General features: G+C 40.3%; 1 protein-coding gene across 1 annotated transcript in view; it reads left to right on the top strand.

Annotated features, from left to right (window-relative positions):
• mib1 (MIB E3 ubiquitin protein ligase 1) overlaps nt 1–18,878 on the top strand; it is a 125,711-nt gene extending 106,833 nt beyond the window's left edge. The window contains exons 17-21 of the mRNA XM_078398243.1: nt 2,666–2,858; nt 4,029–4,107; nt 9,694–9,807; nt 12,534–12,634; nt 15,382–18,878. Coding sequence (XP_078254369.1) covers nt 2,666–2,858; nt 4,029–4,107; nt 9,694–9,807; nt 12,534–12,634; nt 15,382–15,522 — 628 coding nt within the window. The 3' untranslated portion in view covers nt 15,523–18,878. The remainder of the gene's footprint in view (nt 1–2,665; nt 2,859–4,028; nt 4,108–9,693; nt 9,808–12,533; nt 12,635–15,381) is intronic.
• The last annotated feature ends 3,280 nt before the right edge of the window (nt 18,879–22,158 follow it).

The raw sequence follows: 22,158 nt of genomic DNA on the forward strand, positions 1-22,158 counted from the left end.
TCCTTCCTTTGTCCCGCCCCCCTGACATCAGTCTGAAGAAGGGTCTCGACCCGAAACGTCACCCATTCCTTCTCTCCCGAGATGCTGCCTGACCTGCTGAGTTACTCCAGCATTTTGTGAATAAATTGCAAATGCATATATTGTCCCAGTTGCTTTAATCAAACTCTCTTTCCCCCAACCTGGTATTATTGACTACTAACACCAGTGTTTACCTTGGCAAGATGTAGAGAGCACCCCTTCCACATTCTGAAATGCAGGGGCATGACTGGCAAGTGTATCCCAAATGCACCAGAAGGTTTAGTGTAAAGAGCCTATCACTAAAATGTTTTGTTAAAAACAAACCTGATGAAAATATTTTAGGGATTGACTCTATACATGTTTGCCTTCTATCACAGCTCAGTGATTTAAATATTTTAATTATTTTAATGATATGATTTTATTGAGATAATAATAAATAATAATATAACATTCAAAAATAATTATTTGCCTTTCTAAAAATATTTACTCTCTCAAAAACTGCTTAAAAAATGCAAACTCTATTGAAATCACTGGGAATATGGGTCTCTATTCCTGATCTGACGTGTGAAAAGTCCAAGTCAACACAATCTGCACCAATATGATAATGTACTGTCCCTGCTCCTAAGTGACTATTTAAAAGAACAAATGAGCTTTCCCAAAACTTTGTCATCTTTATTCATTTACTTTAAACAGTCTGATAAAGATTGAGGCGTTGCTACAGAATCACAAAAACCTTTGTCCTACCAGTCCACTCTTGGCAGAATCCAAAGTATAAGATTTTAGTTTGCATTGGCAAGATATAATGTTAGGGTTTCCATCAAGTCTCTGGGCTTCTGTAAAGTATCCAGCAACAGCTGAGCTGAAAGATTTGGCTCCTTGAATCCGTCAAGGTTTCTAAATTTCAGACGATGTATGTAGAATGGATTTCAGTCAGGTATTTGGTAAAGTCACCCATGTGGGGCTGGTTCGGAAAATTAAGATGCACGGGATTAAGTGATTTGGCCATATGGATTCAGGACTGGCTTACTGATAGAAGACAGAGAGAGTGGTGCAGTGGAATGACCATATTAAGTCTGGAGGTCTGTGACCAGTGAAGTTCTGCTGGGACCTCTGCTGTTTGTGATATACATACATAAATAAATGACTTTGATGTAAACGTAGACAGGTTGGTTAATAAGTTTGCAGATGACACCAGGATTACTGGAGTCGCAGACTGTAAGGTAGGCTGGCACGGTATGCTCCGAGCCATAGATCAGTGCGGAGTTGCACTTCGAGAGGTTAAATGCAAGGGGAAAATGTACAATCAACAGAATTGATGTACAGGGAGATTTTGGAAAGTTGCCTGGATTAGGGGGCATTAGGTATAGGAAGTGGGTGGACAGATTTTGATTGTTTTCTCTGGAATGTCGGAGGTTGCAGGGAGACCAATAGAAGTAAATAGGATTATGAGGCATAAGCAGGGTTGATAATCAGAATCTTTTTTCCAAGATGGAAAAAAAATCAAACACTAGAGTGCATAGCATTAAGGTGAGAGGGGCAGAGTTTAAAGAAGATGTGCGGGACATCCTTTTTTACACAGAAAGAGGTGAGTGCCTGGAATATGTTGCCAAGGTTGGTGGTTGTGGCAGATATGATAGTGGCATTTAAGAGGCTTTTGGAGAATCATGTGGATATGAGGGAATGGAGAGAGACGGATTATGTGCAGATAGTTAGGAGATGGTCTTGGCAACATGCTCGGCACAGACATTGTGGGCCGAAGGGCCTGATTTTGTGCAGTAGTGTTCTATTGGGCAAAAACAAACCCTATTGGGCACACTAAGTATGATTTGACCCAAGGAGTTAAAGCACCAATGCTTTGGGAAGTTTTGGATGCAGATAGCATTAAAAATGCTTTTAAATCCCTGGTATTAATAGCAGTTCTCCATGACTAAGCTGCAATTAAAGCATGGCCTGGGAGACCAAGGAATGGAAACATTGATTTTTATATACTCCTAAAGGACTCTAAATTTTATGCTGTGTCTGGCTAGCTGTCCAGTCCAGAGATTTTACGGGTTAAAATATGTGTTAATCCTTTTAACATAATTATCACAGTTAAAAGGATTTTATGATTTTTCAGTTAATCTTGGTAGATAATAGAAGTGCTAGTTTCATCTGCCATCACTCAGTCATGGAAAGGGAAATGAGCTAGAATTTCCACTATATCCAATTGTTCCTTTCTTATAAAGATATCTGAGAGTAAATGAGTTCTTGGAATCTGTGACAATATCCAAGTCATTTATGCATATGAGCTGTACTCATTCTCGCACATGCTCAGACACGGGCATATAATTATGTAAATCAGTCCTGGAACTTGAAAATTAAAGATGGCACTGGTTTTGTTCCCAACACGAGTGGACTCGAGCCTTACTTCTCCGACTAATATGTTCTAAGAGGGCATAATACGAAACAGAATCATACATGCCTGAGGGCATCTACCCTCTCTTGGTGATGAAAGATGGCTTTTATTGATTACTTAAGTACACCCATCCTTTATTTTTGTGCTTGACATGACTTGAATTGAAAGGTTTAATTGTCTTTTAATATTTGATCCCAATAAGAAACTGATACACAATGATGGAAAATATTAATTATTTTATCCTTATTTCAGTGGACAGGTGGGATCACACAGTCCTTCCATGATTAACAATGACACAGAGACTTTGGAAGAGTGCATGGTTTGTTCAGATATGAAGCGTGATACTTTATTTGGACCTTGTGGGCACATTGCTACTTGCTCCCTTTGCTCACCACGTGTTAAAAAATGCCTTATCTGTAAAGACCAAGTTCAGTCTCGAACAAAGGTAATATAACCTCTTTGTGATTTTGTATTTTGTGTGACTCCTGAGGATAGCGTAATTTCTTTACCACTGCCTTTTCTATTAGCTGTCTCTAAATTGTCTGCATTCAAAACACCAAGATCTATAAAGTTCCAGCAGTTGTTTTGATTTCAGGCTCATGAACAAGAAGGTTTTATGATGTGTGTGCTTGATGTACAACTGAATTTATTGATGTCTTACCATCCTTTACTGAACATCTGGTAGATTTAGATTTAGAGATACAGCGCGGAAACGGGCCCTTCGGCCCACCGAGTCCGCGCCGCCCAGCGATCCCCGCACATTAACACTATCCTACACACACTAGGGACAATTTTTATATTTACCCAGTCAATTAACCTACATACCTGTACGTCTTTGGAGTGTGGGAGGAAACCGAAGATCTTGGAGAAAACCCACGCAGGTCACGGGGAGAACGTATAAACTCCGTACAGACGGCGCCCATAGTCAGGATCGAACCCGAGTCTCCGGCGCTGCATTCGCTGTAAGGCAGCAACTCTACCGCTGCGCCACCGTGCCGCCCTAGAGCTACTGCCTCCCAGATAACTTTATAAGAAAGACGTGCAGGTTTGTAGGTTAATTGGCCTCTGTAGATTTGCCCCCAGTGTGTAGGGAGTGCATGTTTTAAATGGGATAATGTACAAATTGTGTGAAAAGGAGATTTGTGGTTGAAATAGACCCGGTGGACTGAAGGGCCTGTTGCCATACTGTATCTCTGAAGTAAATTAAATAAATCTGCTCATTTTTGCATTCTTATCCCCTGCTTCTCACTAGTTTAGGCGGCAATTTTTTTTCTTGCTGTGAAACATGGAACATTGGCAATGGTAAGAGTGCAAAATTAGGTCCATGCCTTGGTGTTTTGACTTGCTTTCTTTTTAAAGCTGTCTACTTGTTCCTTAATTTTAATTTTTTTTATTTTTAAATGAAATACTTGAGAATTTATGTTACATAATAAACGAGAATTGTTATATTATGCCCTCTTCCTAATGAATATTAATTCATGATGCAAACATTAAAATGACAACAAAAAAAATCAGATTGTACACTAGGAAAGCTTAATATCCCCTTGGAGCAAGGGAATTGGCTATTTAGATTTTAATTTCCAGACTAACATGAATCTAATCCATTTGACCACAGATTGAGGAATGCGTGGTATGTTCTGATAAGAAGGCAGCAGTGCTCTTCCAGCCTTGTGGCCACATGTGTGCCTGTGACAGTGAGTATGATGAGTTTAAATTGCAATTCTATGAATTGACATTTTCTATATTTACCTTGCCTTGGATGTGGAAACCAAACCAATGGCTATTTTCATCTGCCTTTTCACTGAAGCTTTGACATGTTTGATTCCTGTTTCTGATGCGGTGACTACTGTATCTTCTCCACGATGTGTAAACCTTCATGCCGAAGGTATTTATTCACAAAATGCTGGAGTAACTCAGCAGGTCAGGCAGCATCTCAGGAGAGAAGGAATAGGTGACGTTTCTGGTCGAGACCCTTCTTCAGTCTGAAGATGGGTCTCGACCTGAATAAATACCTTCGATTTCAGATCTAGTTTCAGTGATTAATTGATGCATCCCATGCTTCTGCATAATTAAAAATAACAGGCATGCTTAAACAACCTCATCCTTTGAACTCACTAGGGTTCATTTTTGAACCCCTTACTATCTCTGCCTCCCAGCCCAACCTCCAAAACCCCTAACATCCAACTTCTCACTGAGAGTTGGTCTCAGAGTCATAGAGTCAGACAGTGTTACAGTGTGGAAACAGGCCCTTCGGCCCAACTTGCCCACACCGGCCAACAATGTCCCAGCTACACTAGTCTCACCTGCCTGCGCTTGGTCCATATTCCTCCAAACCTGTCCTATCCATGTACCTGTCTAACTGTCTTTTAAACAATGGGATAATCGCAGCCTCAACTACCTCTTCTGGCAGCTTGTTCCATACACCCACCACTCTTTGTGTGAAAAGGTTACCCCTCGGATTTGTATTAAATCTTTTCCCCTTCACCTTGAACCTATGTCCTCTGGTCCTCAATTCCCCTACTCTGGACTAGAGACTCTGTGCATCTACCCGATCTGTTCCTCTCATGATTTTGTACACCTCTGTAAGATTCCCCCGTCATCCTCCTGCGCTCCATGGAATAGAGACCCAGCCTACTCAACCTCTCCCTATAGCTCATAACCTCCAGTCCTGGCAACACCCTCGTAAATCTTTTCTGAACCCTTTCAAGCTTAACAATATCTTTCCTATAGCATGGTGTCCAGAACTGAACACAACATTCTAAATGCGGTCCCACCACGTCTTATACAACTGCAACATGACCTTCCAACTTCTATACTCAATACTCTGACTGATGAAGGCCAAAATGCCAAAACCCTTTTTGACCATCTTATCTACCTGCGACTCGACCTTTAAGGAGCCATGCACCTGTACTCCTAGATCCCTCTGCTCTACACCAGAGGCCTACCATTTACTGTGTAAGTCCTGCCCTTGTTCGATGTCCCAAAATGCAACACCTCACACTTCTCTGTATTAAATTCCATCAACCATTCCTCTGCCCACCTGGCCAATCAATCCAGATCCTGCTGCAATCCTTCACAACCATCTTCACTAAGTGCAAAACCACTCACTTTTGTATCATTGGTCTGTGGGCAGGGAAGAGTTTGGGCCAATGAAGGTGGCAGTTATCAATTAAAAAATATTTGGGGGGATGAGAGTGGTAGACATGACGCTCAATTGTCCTGCTATGCACAAAACCTACATCCTAACTGCTTAATCATGATCTAGATACTAACCTGAAACCCAAAAAATAAAATCCAGACCAGATTGTTCCCTGAACCCCGCCTTATTCTTCCAACCCTACATCTGACTTTGAATTTTCAGTCCAAGCCCACAACCAAGCGCAAATGTTTGGTGACACTTGGTCACGCCAATGTAAATAAGGCCACATCGGCAGCACCAAATGCAGCAGATGAGATTAGGGGTGGGGGTGCATGTCATTAAAGACAGGAGCAGAATTCGTCCATTTGTCCCATCAAGTCCAGTCCACCATTCAATCGTGGCTGATCTATCTCTCCCTCCTAATCCCATCCTCCTGCCTTCTGCCCGTAACCATTGACACCCATACTAATCAAGAACTTATCAATCTTTACTTTAAAAATACCTCCACAACTATCTGTGGCAAAGAATTCCACAGATTCACCTGGAGTACTGTGTGCAGTTTTGGTCTCCAAATTTGAGGAAGGATATTCTTGCTATTGAGGGCGTGCAGCGTAGGTTTACTAGGTTAATTCCCGGGATAGCGGGACTGTCATGTGTTGAAAGACTGGAGCGACTCGGCTTGTATACACTGGAATTTAGAAGGATGAGAGGAGATCTTATCGAAACGTATAAGATTATTAAGGGGTTGGACACGTTAGAGGCAGGAAACATGTTCCCAATGTTGGGGGAGTCCAGAAAAAGGGGCCACAGTTTACGAATAAGGGGTATGCCATTTAGAACTGAGATGAGGAAAAACCTTTTCAGTCAGAGAGTTGTGAATCTGTGGAATTCTCTACCTCAGAAGGCAGTGGAGGCCAATTCTCTGAATGCATTCAAGAGAGAGCTAGATAGAGCTCTTAAGGATAGCGGAGTTGGGGAGTATGGGGAGAAGGCAGGTACGGGGTGCTGATTGAGAATGATCAGCCATGATCACATTGAATGGTTGTGCTGGCTCGAAGGGCCGAATGGCCTCCTCCTGCACCTATTGTCTATTAACCACCCTCTGACTAAAGAAATTCCTCCTCATCTTCTTCATGGAAACATAGAAACATAGAAAATAGGTGCAGGAAGAGGCCATTTGGCCCTTCCCAAAGGAACGTCCTTTAATTCTGAGGCGATGACCTCTAGTCCTAGACTCGCCCACTAGTGGAAACATACTCTTCACATACACTATTCAAACCGTTCGCTATTCGGTAAGCTTCAATGAGGTCCCCCAGCTCATCCTTCTAAACTCATGCGAGTACAGGCCCAGTGCCATCAAAAGCCTATCATATCTTAACCCAAGTATTCCTGGGATCATTGTTGTAAACCTCTAGATCCTCTCCAGAGCCAGTACATCCTGCCTCAGATATGGTGCCCAAAATCGCTCACAATACGGCCTGACCAGCACCTTATAGAGTCTCAGCATTACATCCCTGTTTTTGTATTCTAGCCCTCATGAATTAAATGTAAGATTGCGCTTACCTTCCTTACTACCAATTCGACTTGCAAATTAACTTGTTGGGAATTCTGCACCCGCACTCCCAAGTCCCTTTGCACCTCCGATTTCTGGATTCTCTCCCCATTTAGAAAATAGTTAATGCCTTTATTCAGACTTGTCCCTCTGGCTCGCGTGGAAGGTCCGCTGGGCACATTAATGACTTAGACGAAGGGATTAAAAGTACCATTAGCAAATTTGCAGATGATACTAAGCTGGGGGGTAGTGTGAATTGTGAGGAAGATGCAATAAGGCTGCAGGGTGACTTGGACAGGTTGTGTGAGTGGGCGGATACATGGCAGATGCAGTTTAATGTAGATAAGTGTGAGGTTATTCACTTTGGAAGTAAGAATAGAAAGGCAGATTATTATCTGAATGGTGTCAAGTTAGGAGGAGGGGGAGTTCAACGAGATCTGGGTGTCCTAGTGCATCAGTCAATGAAAGGAAGCATGCAGGTACAGCAGGCAGTGAAGAAAGCCAATGGAATGTTGGCCTTCGTAACAAGAGGAGTTGAGTATAGGAGCAAAGAGGTCCTTCTACAGTTGTACCGGGCCCTGGTGAGACCGCACCTGGAGTACTGTGTGCAGTTTTGGTCTCCAAATTTGAGGAAGGATATTCTTGCTATGGAGGGCGTGCAGCGTAGGTTCACTAGGTTAATTCCCGGAATGGGGGGACTGTCGTATGTTGAAAGGCTGGAGCGATTGGGCTTGTATACACTGGAATTTAGAAGGATGAGGGGGGATCTTATTGAAACATATAAGATAATTAGGGGATTGGACACATTAGAGGCAGATAACATGTTCCCAATGTTGGGGGAGTCCAGAACAAGGGGCCACAGTTTAAGAATAAGGGGTAGGCCATTTAGAACGGAGATGAGGAAGAACTTTTTCAGTCAGAGGGTGGTGAAGGTGTGGAATTCTCTGCCTCAGAAGGCTGTGGAGGCCAGTTCGTTGGATGCTTTCAAGAGAGAGCTGGATAGAGCTCTTAAGGATAGCGGAGTGAGGGGGTATGGGGAGAAGGCAGGAACGGGGTACTGATTGAGAGTGATCAGCCATGATCGCATTGAATGGCGGTGCTGGCTCGAAGGGCTGAATGGCCTACTCCTGCACCTATTGTCTATTGTCTATTGTATGAAGATGATGGTGGAGCCATAGAGACAGCTGTTTCATCTCCTTCGTGAACACAATGTCAGGTTGCTTTTCGACCCCACTCCAGTTGAGGATATAGAAACAGTCCATATGAAAATTTAATAAGACTTTACACCCAATTCTTCATGGTGATATAGCTACTATACTGGCATCTCACCCTTGTGATGGCTCTTTTACACAAATCATGAATACCATTTCTTACAATTATGTGATGAATTTTTGAATTGCTACCAGTAAGAAAAATTAGAATAGAAGGGGGGGTTGAATTGAAATTTAACGAATAGAGTGGATGTGGGGAGGATGTTTCCACTATTGGGAGAATCCATAGGGCACAGCCACAGAATTAAAATGGGCTTGTTTATAGAAAGGAAATTAAGGGGAATTTCTTTAGCTGGAAGGTGGTGAATCTGTGGAATTCATTGCCATAGATGGTTGTCGAGGCTAAATCTTTAGGTATTTTTAAAGCAGATTGATAGGTTGGGTGATTAGTACGGGTGTCAGGGGATATGGGGAGAAGGCAGGAGAATTGGATTGAGAGGTAAAGCTCGATCAGCCATGATTGAATGGCAGAGCAGACTTGATGGGCCAACTGGCTTAATTCTGCTCCTGTGTGTTATAAACTTATAAACATAATTGAGCCAAAGCACTAGATCTTTACTTGCTCTCAGGTAGACTGGAAAGGCCTATATTTGCTCAAACTGGAGGAGTTGCTTTGGAGTAAGGGATCTGAACTGAAAACAAGTGTCAGCATCATCAATATTCCTGATATTTTTGTTACGCAGAATTTTGAGTACCTGCTGACTGTAATATAACTCCAATTATTTTTATTTACTTGCATATCCCACAATTTGATTAAAAAATAAGTATTTCCTTCTTTCATTGATTGATCAGACCATCCTTTGGATTCAGGCAAAGGAAGCAAAATAGTTTGTGGACATTTGTAAACATTTGCACCATTACATTTCATCAGATGAATTGACCACAATGCATTAAATGTAAATGGTCTTCAGATACACCATATCTCAACTGGTCAGGGATGATTTTTTTTTTGCCCCCTTTGGAAATTTAAAATCCTAAAACAGTGTGATCCACCATTCAAGTAACATTGAGGCTGGTTTAATCTTTGATCATTTAAAAAAAAATAGCTCAGTTATGTATTGGAATTTAATCTGGAGACAATAAATTTGGTAGGAATATGTTTTAAGACTCCCTAATCTGCATAAATGATCAACAAGTTTACATTTGTTAAGGGCCTAACATCTGTATGAAGGGCACTTTGGATTTTGTTTTACATGTGCTGGGTCTGACTTGTTCACCTGTCAATAAAACCTTTTTTTTAAACTAATTGCAGATTTGGAAATGTATGTAATTGGTTAAATATTTGCAAATGGTTAATGCTTTTTGTAAACTTTCTCAGATTGTGCAAGCCTCATGAAAAAGTGTGTGCAATGCCGGGCTGTTGTGGAACGTAGAGTGCCTTTTATCATGTGTTGTGGTGGGAAAGGTGTGGAAGATTCCAATGACGATCTCAGTGAGTCATTTCTTAGCACAATCCATTTTTTATTTTCTTTGAAATGTCTTCGCATTTATAACTTGATATATTTTTAGTCCAATATAATAAGGCTGAATATAGAATTCATTCAATTTTCACTCCTGCAACATCATGAAATTTACATCATGAAATTCAAGTGACAGCAATCTGACTGTAATTTTATAAGAAGGTAAATTAAATTAATTACTAATTAGATATACAAGATTTGAGCTTTAGTATTGAGAATATAGCATGTTTGTACATACAATTTAATTGTTTATTTGTTAAATCTTTAAATGTTTTTTTCTGCAGATATGTGATGGTCTGCTACAAATTTTCTATTTAAATAATTGCAATTCAGAAATGTAAAATGAGGGGGAAAAATCACTATTTGTCCCACAGTATAAGGGTATCTAATAATCTGATGTTTGAAATCATTGTATTGTTCAAATATAATTATTCTTTGAGGGAAAGATTAATGTAGCACCTTATTACAACTGATGCTGATAATCATTTGGAAATATGCTAGCATTATATTTTTAAATATGCCTGGAGTGCCTGGAATGTTATGGTGTACCATAATAGCATCTGTAGTATTATAGTAGAGCCTGTACTTTTGAAAATGGCTGTAAATATTTACTCCAGATTTTATAATTGACTTGGATGAAATCAACGTAACTGTGGTAATTAAAATTGATGGTGCCCCAAAGATAGAAAGGAGAGTAAATTGTAAAGAGATGTATGGAAACTACAAGGACATTTTGATGCAATAAGTGTGTTTTTAATTGAAGAGGGGGGTCTTGGTAGGTCTAATGTTGAGAGAATGATACCTCTTGAGGCAGAATCTATAATTAGCTACTTTGTTTAAAAATAAGGGGTCACTGATTTAAGATGCAGAGGACATTTTGACAACTTGGATATTTTAATTTACCAGTCAACCTTATCATTGCAGACTCAAGTATACTTAACATTTCCTTTTTATGGAATGCTGAACAATTCCCTGAGATATCTTGCTATTTTTATAAAGATGTTGCCATTCAAAGGTTTATTGTTTTTAAATTGACATCTAGCTTTCATTCCTGGAAGTTGAGCATCTGCCCATTCAAGATGTTCTGCTTATTTTCTTAGTTCAGGTGGTTTAGTTCAGAAAATCAATCGGTTCCCAATGCAGGCACATTATATACAAAACTGTCCATATGTGAAGATACTGATGAGTAAGTTCCTTACTCACTGAGGAAACAAGAATGTGCAGTGCAGAAATCAGATTTGTATAGAACATGTCCGTAGGTATCAACAAAATTCTGTTCCTAAGAAATATTTGTAACCCGAACTGTTTATAAGTTGGAAATGAACAAAAACAGTCTGTTGAGGAGGATCACAGAAACAGCTGTGACGGGAGAGCGGGAAGAGTGGCTGCCAGCCAGCCTCATTGAAATGGTGAGTGAGAGATTGATTCTGCTCAGCACTTCCAGATCTGCTAGGCTCAACCCAGATCCCAATCGTTTGGCTTGTCGGACGTAGGGGAGAGAAGCCACATGGAAGTACCCTGACAGAAGATGCCTACAGCCCAGCACCAACAGGCAAATTCATCCCCATCCATCATGGTGGTCTCCCAAATACTAGTTCGTATGTATGGAGTGTTTACAAGTTTGTAACCTGGGGAGCATCTGTACTAATCTATTTTCAATCAAAATGTGCATGAACAAATTGAGCACCAGACTAGGTCACAACAAAGTCACATCCATACCACGCATCTCTGCAGGGATTTCATTATTGTCATCTGGGATGTGGTGTCAAATATGAGAGACGTGGTGACATTAAACAGTAGCCTGACATAATCAGAGGTTTGCAGTAATGTATTTGCTGGCCAAGATGCAATATGTCCTGTTATCAAGATAGCTGTGATGGGCTATGTGAATGTTCACCACCAATGGCAAGTATATTTGAATGGTCATCCCCAGTCGGAGGCTGAGGGATGACCTGATAGGAATATATAAGACTGAGAGGCACAAGCAGGGCAGATAGTCAAAATCTATTTTTTCCCATGATTGGAGTATCAAAAACTAGAGGGCATCGGTTTAAAGTGAGAGGAAAACGTTTTAAAGGGAATCGCAGGAGTAATTTATATTTGCACAGAGTGGTTGATATCTGGAGTTGATAGAATCAGATATACTTGGAATGTCTCAGAGGCTTTTAGATAGAAACAGTCATGGGAGAGAAGGATGCAGTCTTAATGCAGGAAAAGGTGATTGATGCAGATGAACAAAGGTCATCATGGACGTGGTGAGGTGAGAAGCCCACGTATGTGCCGAACTGCTCTATGATTCAATGGCAAATGCGACGCTATTGACTAAACAGTCCAGTATTGAAGGATGTAGCTGCCAGTTTGAACATGTGAATGATGACAGAATTAACATGCACCTCAATTCTGTAGGATGAATTGTTCAAATGGTTTAAAAAAACGAGTTGAGTTACCTGAAGACATTCATTGGATTTTTCATGGAGCAGTGTAGTTTGGTGACTGGTGAAGTTAGATAGATTTTGAACCTATGACAGATATTTTTTAGCACCACAAAGATTGAACTACATTACACAATATTCTTGAAAAAGAGAGAAACTACCATAAATTCAATTGACTTGAGTACTTTTTAACATTACCAATGATTTAAACCAAAGAAAAAATCTATTTTAAAAATGTTAGCACAATCTGGACTCTTGTTTTGCAGGTAGTGGAAATATTACACCTTTGCAGCGAGACAAGGACAATACCAATGTCAATGCTGATGTGCAGAAGCTCCAACAACAGTTACAGGATATTAAGGAACAGGTAAAATGCTACCATTAATGAAATAAGCATTTGATTTTAATTTCTGGCTAACAGAATACAGAATACATATACAGAGCTTTATTTGTCATTCGGTACCAAGGTATCGAACGAAATTACATTAGCAGTCACACAAAAAAAAAAGAACACAAGACACATGACCCCAACACAAACATCCATCACAGTGACTCCAAACACCAAACACCCCTTCACTGTGATGGAGGCAACAAAACTTCCACTCTCTTCCCCACGCCCACGGACAGACAGCTCGTCCCCGACCGACCCGCACAGTCCCTGCAAGGGGATGGGTGTCCCCGCGGCCGAGCCGCACCGGGCATTGTTAAGTCCATCGGCCGAGCCGCACCGGGCGATGGAAGGCCCCGCGGGCGATGGAAGGCCCCGCGGCCGAGCCACACCCCGCGCCGTGAGGAAGAGACCTAAAAAAGAAACGTTTCCACACCCCCCACACATACACAGCCAAAAACCAAAAACCATCCCAACACCGACACACAACAAAAAAAAAAGGGAGAAAAAAAAGACGAACAGACTGCCAGCGAGCCGCAGCCGTTAGGCGCCGCCACACGAGAAGAAATAACAATGACATACCTGTGTTTAAATCGAAGGTATTTATTCACAAAAATGCTGGAGTAACTCAGCAGGTCAGGCAGCATCTCAGGAGAGAAGGAATGGGTGACGTTTCGGGTCGAGACCCTTCTTCAGACTGATGTCAGGGGGGCGGGACAAAGGAAGGACATAGGTGGAGACAGGAAGATAGAGGAAATCTGGGAAGGGGGAGGGGAAGGGAGGGACAGAGGAACTATCTAAAGTGGGAGAAGTCGATGTTCATACCACTGGGCTGCAAGCTACCCAGGCGAAATATAAGGTGCTGTTCCTCCCATTTCCGGTGGGCCTCACTATGGCACTGGAGGAGGCCCATGACAGAAAGGTCAGACTGGGAATGGGAGGGGGAGTTGAAGTGCTCGGCCACCGGGAGACCTCCCTCTATCTTCCTGTCTCCACCTATATCCTTCCTTTGTCCCGCCCCCCTGACATCAGTCTGAAGAAGGGTCTCGACCCGAAACGTCACCCATTCCTTCTCTCCTGAGATGCTGCCTGACCTGCTGAGTTACTCCAGCTTTTTGTGAATAAATACCTTCGATTTGTACCAGCATCTGCAGTTATTGTCTTATACTACCTGTGTTTAAATAGTGCCCGCAGTTGCAGCTGTGTTCTTGTTCATTCTAATCAAATTTGAATTAAGTAACCCACTGATGCCAAACTTTGCAAAAGTGGTTTGCATTTTTGTGAAAACCTGGGTTTCATATGTGTCCTCTTTGATATTTCTGACTGATTTTTATGTCATAAAGGTCTTTTAAGCTGTTGTTGCATAAAATAAGAATATCCCAATTTTGTTGGTAAGGCCCATCAAGGTTATGGTATCTGTGCTTGCTCAGTCAAATCTGGAGGTCTTGAACTTGCTCACCAGCGGTTGGTGCTAAAACTCAAAAATGCTTCATCTTGCTAAGATTTTCCAACCTTTCCCGTGGGTTATCAGCTGTTGGATTCTGCATTCAGTTAGACCTGATGCAAAATCTGCAATCTTCTTGGATGAGGGAAGAGTTCCTTTCGGTTCAATACCTATAACGTCATACTGTTTTTAATATTACTTGTTTTTAATCTTAAAACATTTGCTTAAAAATATTTTAATTGTTTTTATTTCAATTATTTCTGAATGTGCGAGACAAAACCTTGCATAATGTTTTAGAAAACCTTGCATAATGTTTTAAAGGGAAAACCATAGGGCGGCACGGTAGCGCAGCGGTAGAGTTGCTGCTTTACAGCGAATGCAGCGCCGGAGACTCAGGTTCGATCCTGACTACGGGTGCTGCACTGTAAGGAGTTTGTACGTTCTCCCCGTGACCTGCGTGGGTTTTCTCCGAGATCTTCGGTTTCCTCCCACACTCCAAAGACGTACAGGTATGTAGGTTAATTGGCTGGGTAAATGTAAAAATTGTCCCTAGTGGTGTAGGATAGTGTTAATGTGCGGGGATCGCTGGGCGGCACGGACTTGGTGGGCCGAAAAGGCCTGTTTCCGGCTGTATATATATGATATGATATGATACCTTTTACAACTAGTGCTCTTCAAGGAGTTGCGGGTCAGTTTTCTCCTTAGTACTATTAAAGGTTCTTGGGGGCTTGTAGCTGCACAGATAAAAACCCTTCATTCCAGCAAAAAAAAATCCTCTGCATCCAAATTAATTACATTTGAATGTGAGATGATTGCAGCTGACAACTGTGCCAGCAAAGTCTTGTCTGTTGTTCATTTTAAACACTGTCACAAGAGCCCAACTACATGGGAAGTGGGTTCTATTGGATTGGCTACAAATCACTTCCAATTAGTTTATCTGGCAGAATACCTTGTCAATGTGTAAATAGTTACATATTTGTCTTGCTATTCATTATATTTGAACTGAATATAAAAAATAAAATGCAATCATTCAGTTCTGTAATTCTATGAAGTGAAAATAGAAAACAATATTCAAGGTACTGAATTCAAACCTCAGATGATTACCTTATTCAGCTTTGATCGTTGATATTTTCTCACATGCTTCAGAATTCCTATTTGATAGAATCTCAGTAGATATCAATTAAATCAAATGTAAAAAATCTAACTTTCCTGCTAAAGTGAAGTGTATTTGATGTTCAGTAGAACAGATAGTTATCAGTGTTTGATATGTAATCTGTTTCAGACTATGTGTCCTGTTTGCCTGGATCGTTTGAAGAACATGATTTTCCTCTGTGGACATGGAACATGTCAGCTTTGTGGTGATCGAATGTGTGAATGCCCTATCTGTCGCAAAGCTATAGAGCGCAGGATTTTACTGTATTGAACAGAGTATTTGTCTGAGTACAAAACAGAGCACTGCACATGTATCATAGTCCCAAATAAATTATTTTTGGTAGTCCTTTTGTTTGTGCTATGATAGTTGAACCATGAAGTCTAGAGCCTTTTCTGTCGTCAAGTTAAGTATGGGAAATCAAAAATTTATATGCATAGTTCTTTACAAGCAGTCATCAAAACACGTTGTTGATGAGGCTGTCTTGTTAGTATCAGCTCTAAATCCAACTCCCAATGTATCCAATTGAATTCCTCCAGTTGATAAAAAGGCTCTTTTGGCTACAATAGGAAAATAGCAATTTTTCTTTCTGAGTTAGTACCACAGAACATAATATACCTGCTGAGTGCTTAAAACATTTTCTTAATATTGTTCTTTAAATCTAACAACTTCAATACAGAAAATTCTTTAATGTATTTGGGTTTTTAAATATATTTCTCTTGCAGAGACACTTAACTCACCTGTGACTAATTTTCTGGAAATAAAAATAATAAACAATGGTTTATCATCTGTATTGTTCAGTAACCCAATTAAACAAAAACCAAACACTTGATACTAAACTGTAAAGCTCTTAAAAAATGATATCTAGCTAATCTGTTATCTGGCATACAGGTGTTAAAGTGTGCTGTTTTAACCTGAATAATACCTCAGAAATTAATCTGTAGAATTGGGAATTTTAAGTAGTTAAAATGTACTTTATATATGCTATCTAATTTTAATACTGCAGTATTCTCATTTTCTACATAAAAATAGCAAACATTGTAAAAATCCTTTGGTTCGCAAGTAAAAAGGGTTTGAAGACCTGCTATTCAATGATACAGAGTTTAAATAGATGGGGGCCTTGTGGTGACAGGCCGGAGCTTAAAGTCTGTAAGCCAATTGAAATTCTAAGTTATATTGTTAATTCAAGGAGGAAAGTGATACTATATTTTTGCATGTTTGGATGTTTCAGTGTACACTAGTTCAAATTCTAATCATGATCATTCTTGATCCATTTAAATGTTGATATTTTTGCAGGCCTCAGCCACATAAAGGTGTGTGAAACCAGATTTTCATTGATCAAGTGCCTCATCTGTGCTTGGCAGCACTTCACAGCCAGGCAAATTTTGGAATTATCATAGGCTGTCTAAATCACAGCAATCAATGGTGTAACGCATTCATACACCAATATGTTTGTATTACTGGACAACTCAAATATTGCTGATCTTTAACTACAAGCATTTTATTTGCAGTTAGTTCATTGTTGATTTATGATTTAAAGAGGAGCAATTTTTGAATGAACATATTATATGAAATTTAGTTTAATGTGGTTTTTTGATGTCCATACACGTGTCATCTTGTACGTTATGTATTTTCTTAATGCCATTTAAAAATGTTGGCTCCAAATCAACTGGATTTGCATCCTTCTCCAATGCATAATTGCACCAGCCATCCATTGTCTTAAATGAACAGTTATAATTTGCAAACTGAAGCTGCCTATTATCTATTATCTCCTTATTATCATCTCCCTTTTGCTGAAATTGAACATTGCATCCTGGAGATACAACATAATAAGCTTCTAAACTTAACTATATGGAACAAATTTGAATGTTCCATTTCCAGATTGGATTTGAATTAAAATGGCTACTATCATGGAAAGTTAAGGAATCTTGATCAAGAACATGTTTTGAAACACCATTGAAATTATTTACAGTTACATTAGCTGACAGTTTAAATATCAAATTGCTAAATATTTTCTACTTTGAAATGTCTGGAGTGTGCAAATCTCCATAATTAGTTTCTAGTAAATCGTGAGATTGGCACATAAATAAACTTAATTCAACAAGGCCCCTGGCTTCTGCTATACATGACAGTAATTTTAAGTCATTGGATACATAGCAGCAGATTGAATAGTTTGTGTTCTTATTTCAAAAGTAGAAGGGGAAGCTTTTTTCAATATCTGGTCATCTTTCTCCTACGTCTTGTTTTTGGATTACTTTGTGACTTCTAGGAATTTAGCAGCCTGCATGGTAATCATGTTTCTTTTCCATAATTTTACAATTAAGTTTATTTTTTTAGATTGTGCTTCAAAGCAACCTCTTAATTGTTTTTTCAGAATGATTTCATAGTTTTAGTTATTTGAATTGGTTTCACTAACATATTTTGAATTTAAAATATGTTGGAAAATGTGGAAATAAGATTTGCACAAGAACTGTTTAATTGTATTTCATAATTAATAATTCCGAATGTCAGTTCTAAACTCTTGGTTTTGCTTGGTAGCCTAAAGATCAGGAAGTCTCAGTAGTCTCGAATTGTCTCTTACAGACTATGAATGTTTCTTTTTTCCTGATTAAGGTCTGCATATATTGTCATTGGAAGTTTGGCAACATTTCAACCCTAATTCACATTATCTGAATAAATACTTGGAAGTTTTTAAGTGATCAAAATAGCCCATCATTACTGACACCAGTAAGCCTAAATTGATCTGCAGTGATAGGCATTGGGGGTTGATAAGGTAGGGTAGGGAAGGAGGAAGATTGTGGAGGGTTTTAATCAAAGAGAACATTTCCGCAAAATCATAATTTGTAGCCTTGGCTCTGTCACCTACAATAGGATTCTGTCAAATGAATGTTCAGGTTGAGGTCAGGTGCATTTCACAACTGTAAAAAAATATTTAAATTGCTTTTGTGCAACTTTTGCTGTACTAGTTGCAACTGCGGGTTTGCTTTGCATCATAAGCGAATCAATAGCAGTGAAATACACTATAGGATAAGATTAACAGTTTTGTAATAGTTTAGAATTTTGCTTAGAATTGATGTAGTGTTTTTCCTTTAGTTGCTTTATCTTTGGTATACGTGAATATCTACTTAACATCAATTTTGTAATAGAATGAAATTGTGTGTAAAGTTGGTAAGTTTATTTTGTTAATTTGCTGGCTATTCACTATGTTGTTATCGTATGTATAGTTACTTATGAAGATTTTGTAATGTTCATGTCAATTGCCTGAAAATACTTGTTTGGCCAAATCACTTTATACTAAAGCATTCAAATGCTAATCACAAATGGATAAATGAACATTTTGAATTTACTTTCTATCCTTTTATGTACAGCCTTGTTTGTCTCTGTTTTGAAAGATAATTTCTCTCCTTACAAAGCAGAATTCCTCTATGAAATCATTTTCCTTTTGTCATGTTTGTTACAATTTTAGCATGGTGGGGTAGGAGTGGGAATTAAAGAACTTCCCCTTTTAAATGGGGATGAATCCTGACCAAACTGTTTGCTCATTGTTTTTGCAATGCTGTTTAGTGTCTGAATGAAGCAGTTCTGTGCTTTGTTAATGAAAATTGCACAACCAGGTCAAAGCTTTAGAAATAAAATCTCATTTATATTCCTTGGTTAACCTGACTGATGTGATTTTAAAAACTAAAAAAAAAAATAACATTTCAATCATAACTTGGGCACAACCAATGGTCTGCAAGAAGTCTTCGAGTCATAGAGTTATACAGTGTGGAAACAGGCCCTTCGGCCCAACTTGCCCACACCAGCCAACTTGTCCCAGCTACTCTAGTCCCACCTGCCTGCGTTTGGTCCATATCCCTCCAAACTTGTCTTATCCATGTACCTGTCTAACTATTTCTTAAATGTTGGGATAGTCGCAGCCTCAACTACCTCATCTGGCAGCTTGTTCCATGCACCCACCACCCTTTGTGTGAAAAAGTTACCCCTCGGATTCCTCTTAAATCTTTTCCCCTTCACGTCAAACCTGGTCTGGTCCTCGATTCCCATACTCTGGGCAAGAGACTCTGTGCATCTATCCGATCTATTCCTCTCATGATTTTATACACCTCTATAAGATCACCCCTCATCCTCCTGTGCTCCAAGGAATAGAGACCCAGCCTACTCAACCTCTCCCTTTAGCTCACACCCACTAGTCCTGGCAACATCCTCGTAAATCTTCTCTGAACCCTTTCAAGCTTGACAATATCTTTCCCATAACATGGTGCCCAGAACTGAACACAGTATTCTAAATGCGGTCTCACCAATGTCTTTCCAACTGTAACATGACCTCCCAACTTCTATACTCAATACTCTGACTGATGAAGTTTGCGGATGACACAAAGCTGGGTGGCAGTGTGAACTGTGAAGAGGATGTTAGGAGGTTGCAGGGTGACCTGGACAGGTTGAGTGAGTGGGCAGATGCATGGCAGATGCAGTATAGTATAGATAAATGTGAGGTTATCCACTTTGGCGGCAAAAACAAGGAGGCAGATTATTATCTCAATGGTGTTAGGTTAGGTAAGGGGGAGGTGCAGCGAGACCTGGGTGTCCTTGTACACCAGTCACTGAAAGTTGGCATGCAGGTACAGCAGGCAGTGAAGAAAGCTAACGGCATGTTGGCCTTCATAACGAGAGGATTTCAGTATAGGAGTAAAGGGGTTCTTCTGCAGTTGTATAGGGCCCTGGTAAGACCACATCTGGAGTATTGTGTACAGTTTTGGTCTCCTAATTTGAGGAAGGACATCCTTGTAATTGAGGCAGTGCAGCGTAGGTTCACGAGATTGATCCCTGGGATGGCAGGTCTGTCATATGAGGAAAGATTGAAAAGACAAGCCTTGTATTCACTGGAGTTTAGAAGGATGAGAGGGGATCTTATAGAAACATAAACATAGCACAAAAAGTAAGGAAATTTGTGTTTGGTAGATTATTTCTTTGTTGTAACAATGTTTCTGGGCAATAAATCTTATACCGTTGGAAAGCCTGTTTATTTCCCTTTTAAATGGTGCCACATTTGTAAGGAACATGCATTTGTGGGATGAGCAGCAGAGCTGAGTATGTGGGTTGCGCCCATGAAAAATCTGCCAAATCTTCTCTGCCAATGCCAAATAGCTTATTCTGCCATTGACTCTTGTTCGGTGTTGTTTGGTGGATTGGATGATTGAAGTCTGAAGAAACAAGACATATTGGCAATTTAACAATTTATTCATTTAATAAACAAGAGCCTCAGTAGCGTGTGGAAGAACAATACACAGCCACAACAGCCTGGCTCCTCCTCCTCATGCTGATCACCAGCCTGGTCACACACTGTTGTGGGATGGCATCCCATTCTTCAACCAGCATTTGTCGCAAGTCAGCTAACGTGGTTGTGTTGGTCACTCTGGCACGAACAGCACGCCCAAGCTGATCCCACAAGCGTTCAATGGGGTTGAGGTCAGGATTGCTGGCAGGCCATTACATCCTCTCCACTCCCAAATTCTGGAGGTAGTCTCTGAGAAATCCTGTAGCTCAAAACAAGAGTCAATAGCAACAGCAGAATAAGCTGTTTGGCATTGGCAGAGAAGATTTGGCAAATTTTTCATGGGCGCAACCCATATACTCAGCTCTGCTGCTCATCCCACAAATGCATGTTCCTTACAAATGTGGCACCATTTAAAAGGGAAATAAACAGGCTTTCCAACGGTATAAGATTTATTGCCAAAAAGCATTGTTACAACATAGAAATAATCTACCAAACACAAATTTCCTTACTTTTTGTGCTATGTTTATAAAATTATAAAAGGACTGGACAAGCTAGATGCAGGAAAAATGTTCCCAATGTTGGGGGAGTCCAGAACCAGGGGCAACAGTCTTAGAATAAAGGGGATGCCATTTAAAACTGAGGTGAGAAGGAACTTTTTCACCCAGAGAGTTGTGAATTTGTGGAATTCTCTGCCACAGAGGGCAGTGGAAGCCAAATCACTGGATTTAAGAGAGAGAGATAGAGGTCTAGGGGCTAGTGGAATCAAGGGATATGGGGAGAAGGCAGGCACAGGTTATTGATTGTGGATGATCAGCCATGATCACAATGAATGGCTGTGCTGGCTTGAAGGGCCGAATGGCCTCCTCCTGCACCTATTTTCTATGTCTGTTTCTATGTCTATGAAGGCCAATGTGCCAAAAGCCTTTTTAACCAGCTTGTGATTCGACCTTCAAGGAACCATGCACCTGTATTCCTAGATCCCTCTGCTCTACAACATTCCCCAAGGGCCTGCCATTCACTGTGTAGGTCGTGCCCTTGTTAGATGTCCCAAAATGCAACACCTCACACTTCTCCGTATTAAATTCCATCAACCATTCCTCAGCCCATCTGGCCAATCGATCCAGATCCTGCTGCAATCTTTAACAACCATCTTCACTATCTGCAAAACCACCCACTTTTGTCTCATCAGCAAACTTGCTAATCTTTTCCTGTATGTTCTCATCCAAATCATTGATGCAGATGACAAACAGTAATGGGCACAGCACTAGTCACAGACTGCCAGTCTGTGAAGCAACCTTCCACCATCACCCTCTGCTTCATTCCATGGAGCCATTTTGCTATCCATTCAACCAGCTCTCCTTGGATCCCATGCAAACTAACCTTCCAGAGCAGCCTACTATGCAGAACCTTGTTAAATGCCTTACTGAAATTCATGTATACACCTACAGCTCCCCCATCATCGACCTTTTTGGTCCCGTATTCAAAGAATCAACCAGATTTGTGAGACACGACCTCCCACGTACAAAACCATGCTGTCTATACCTAATCAGCCCTTGTCCATCCAAATGCCTGTATAACCTATCCCTCAGAATACTCTCTAGTAACTTTCCAACTACAAATATAAAGCTCACCGA

This window comes from Rhinoraja longicauda, chromosome 4 (assembly GCF_053455715.1).
Source record: "Rhinoraja longicauda isolate Sanriku21f chromosome 4, sRhiLon1.1, whole genome shotgun sequence".
NCBI lineage: Eukaryota > Metazoa > Chordata > Chondrichthyes > Rajiformes > Arhynchobatidae > Rhinoraja > Rhinoraja longicauda.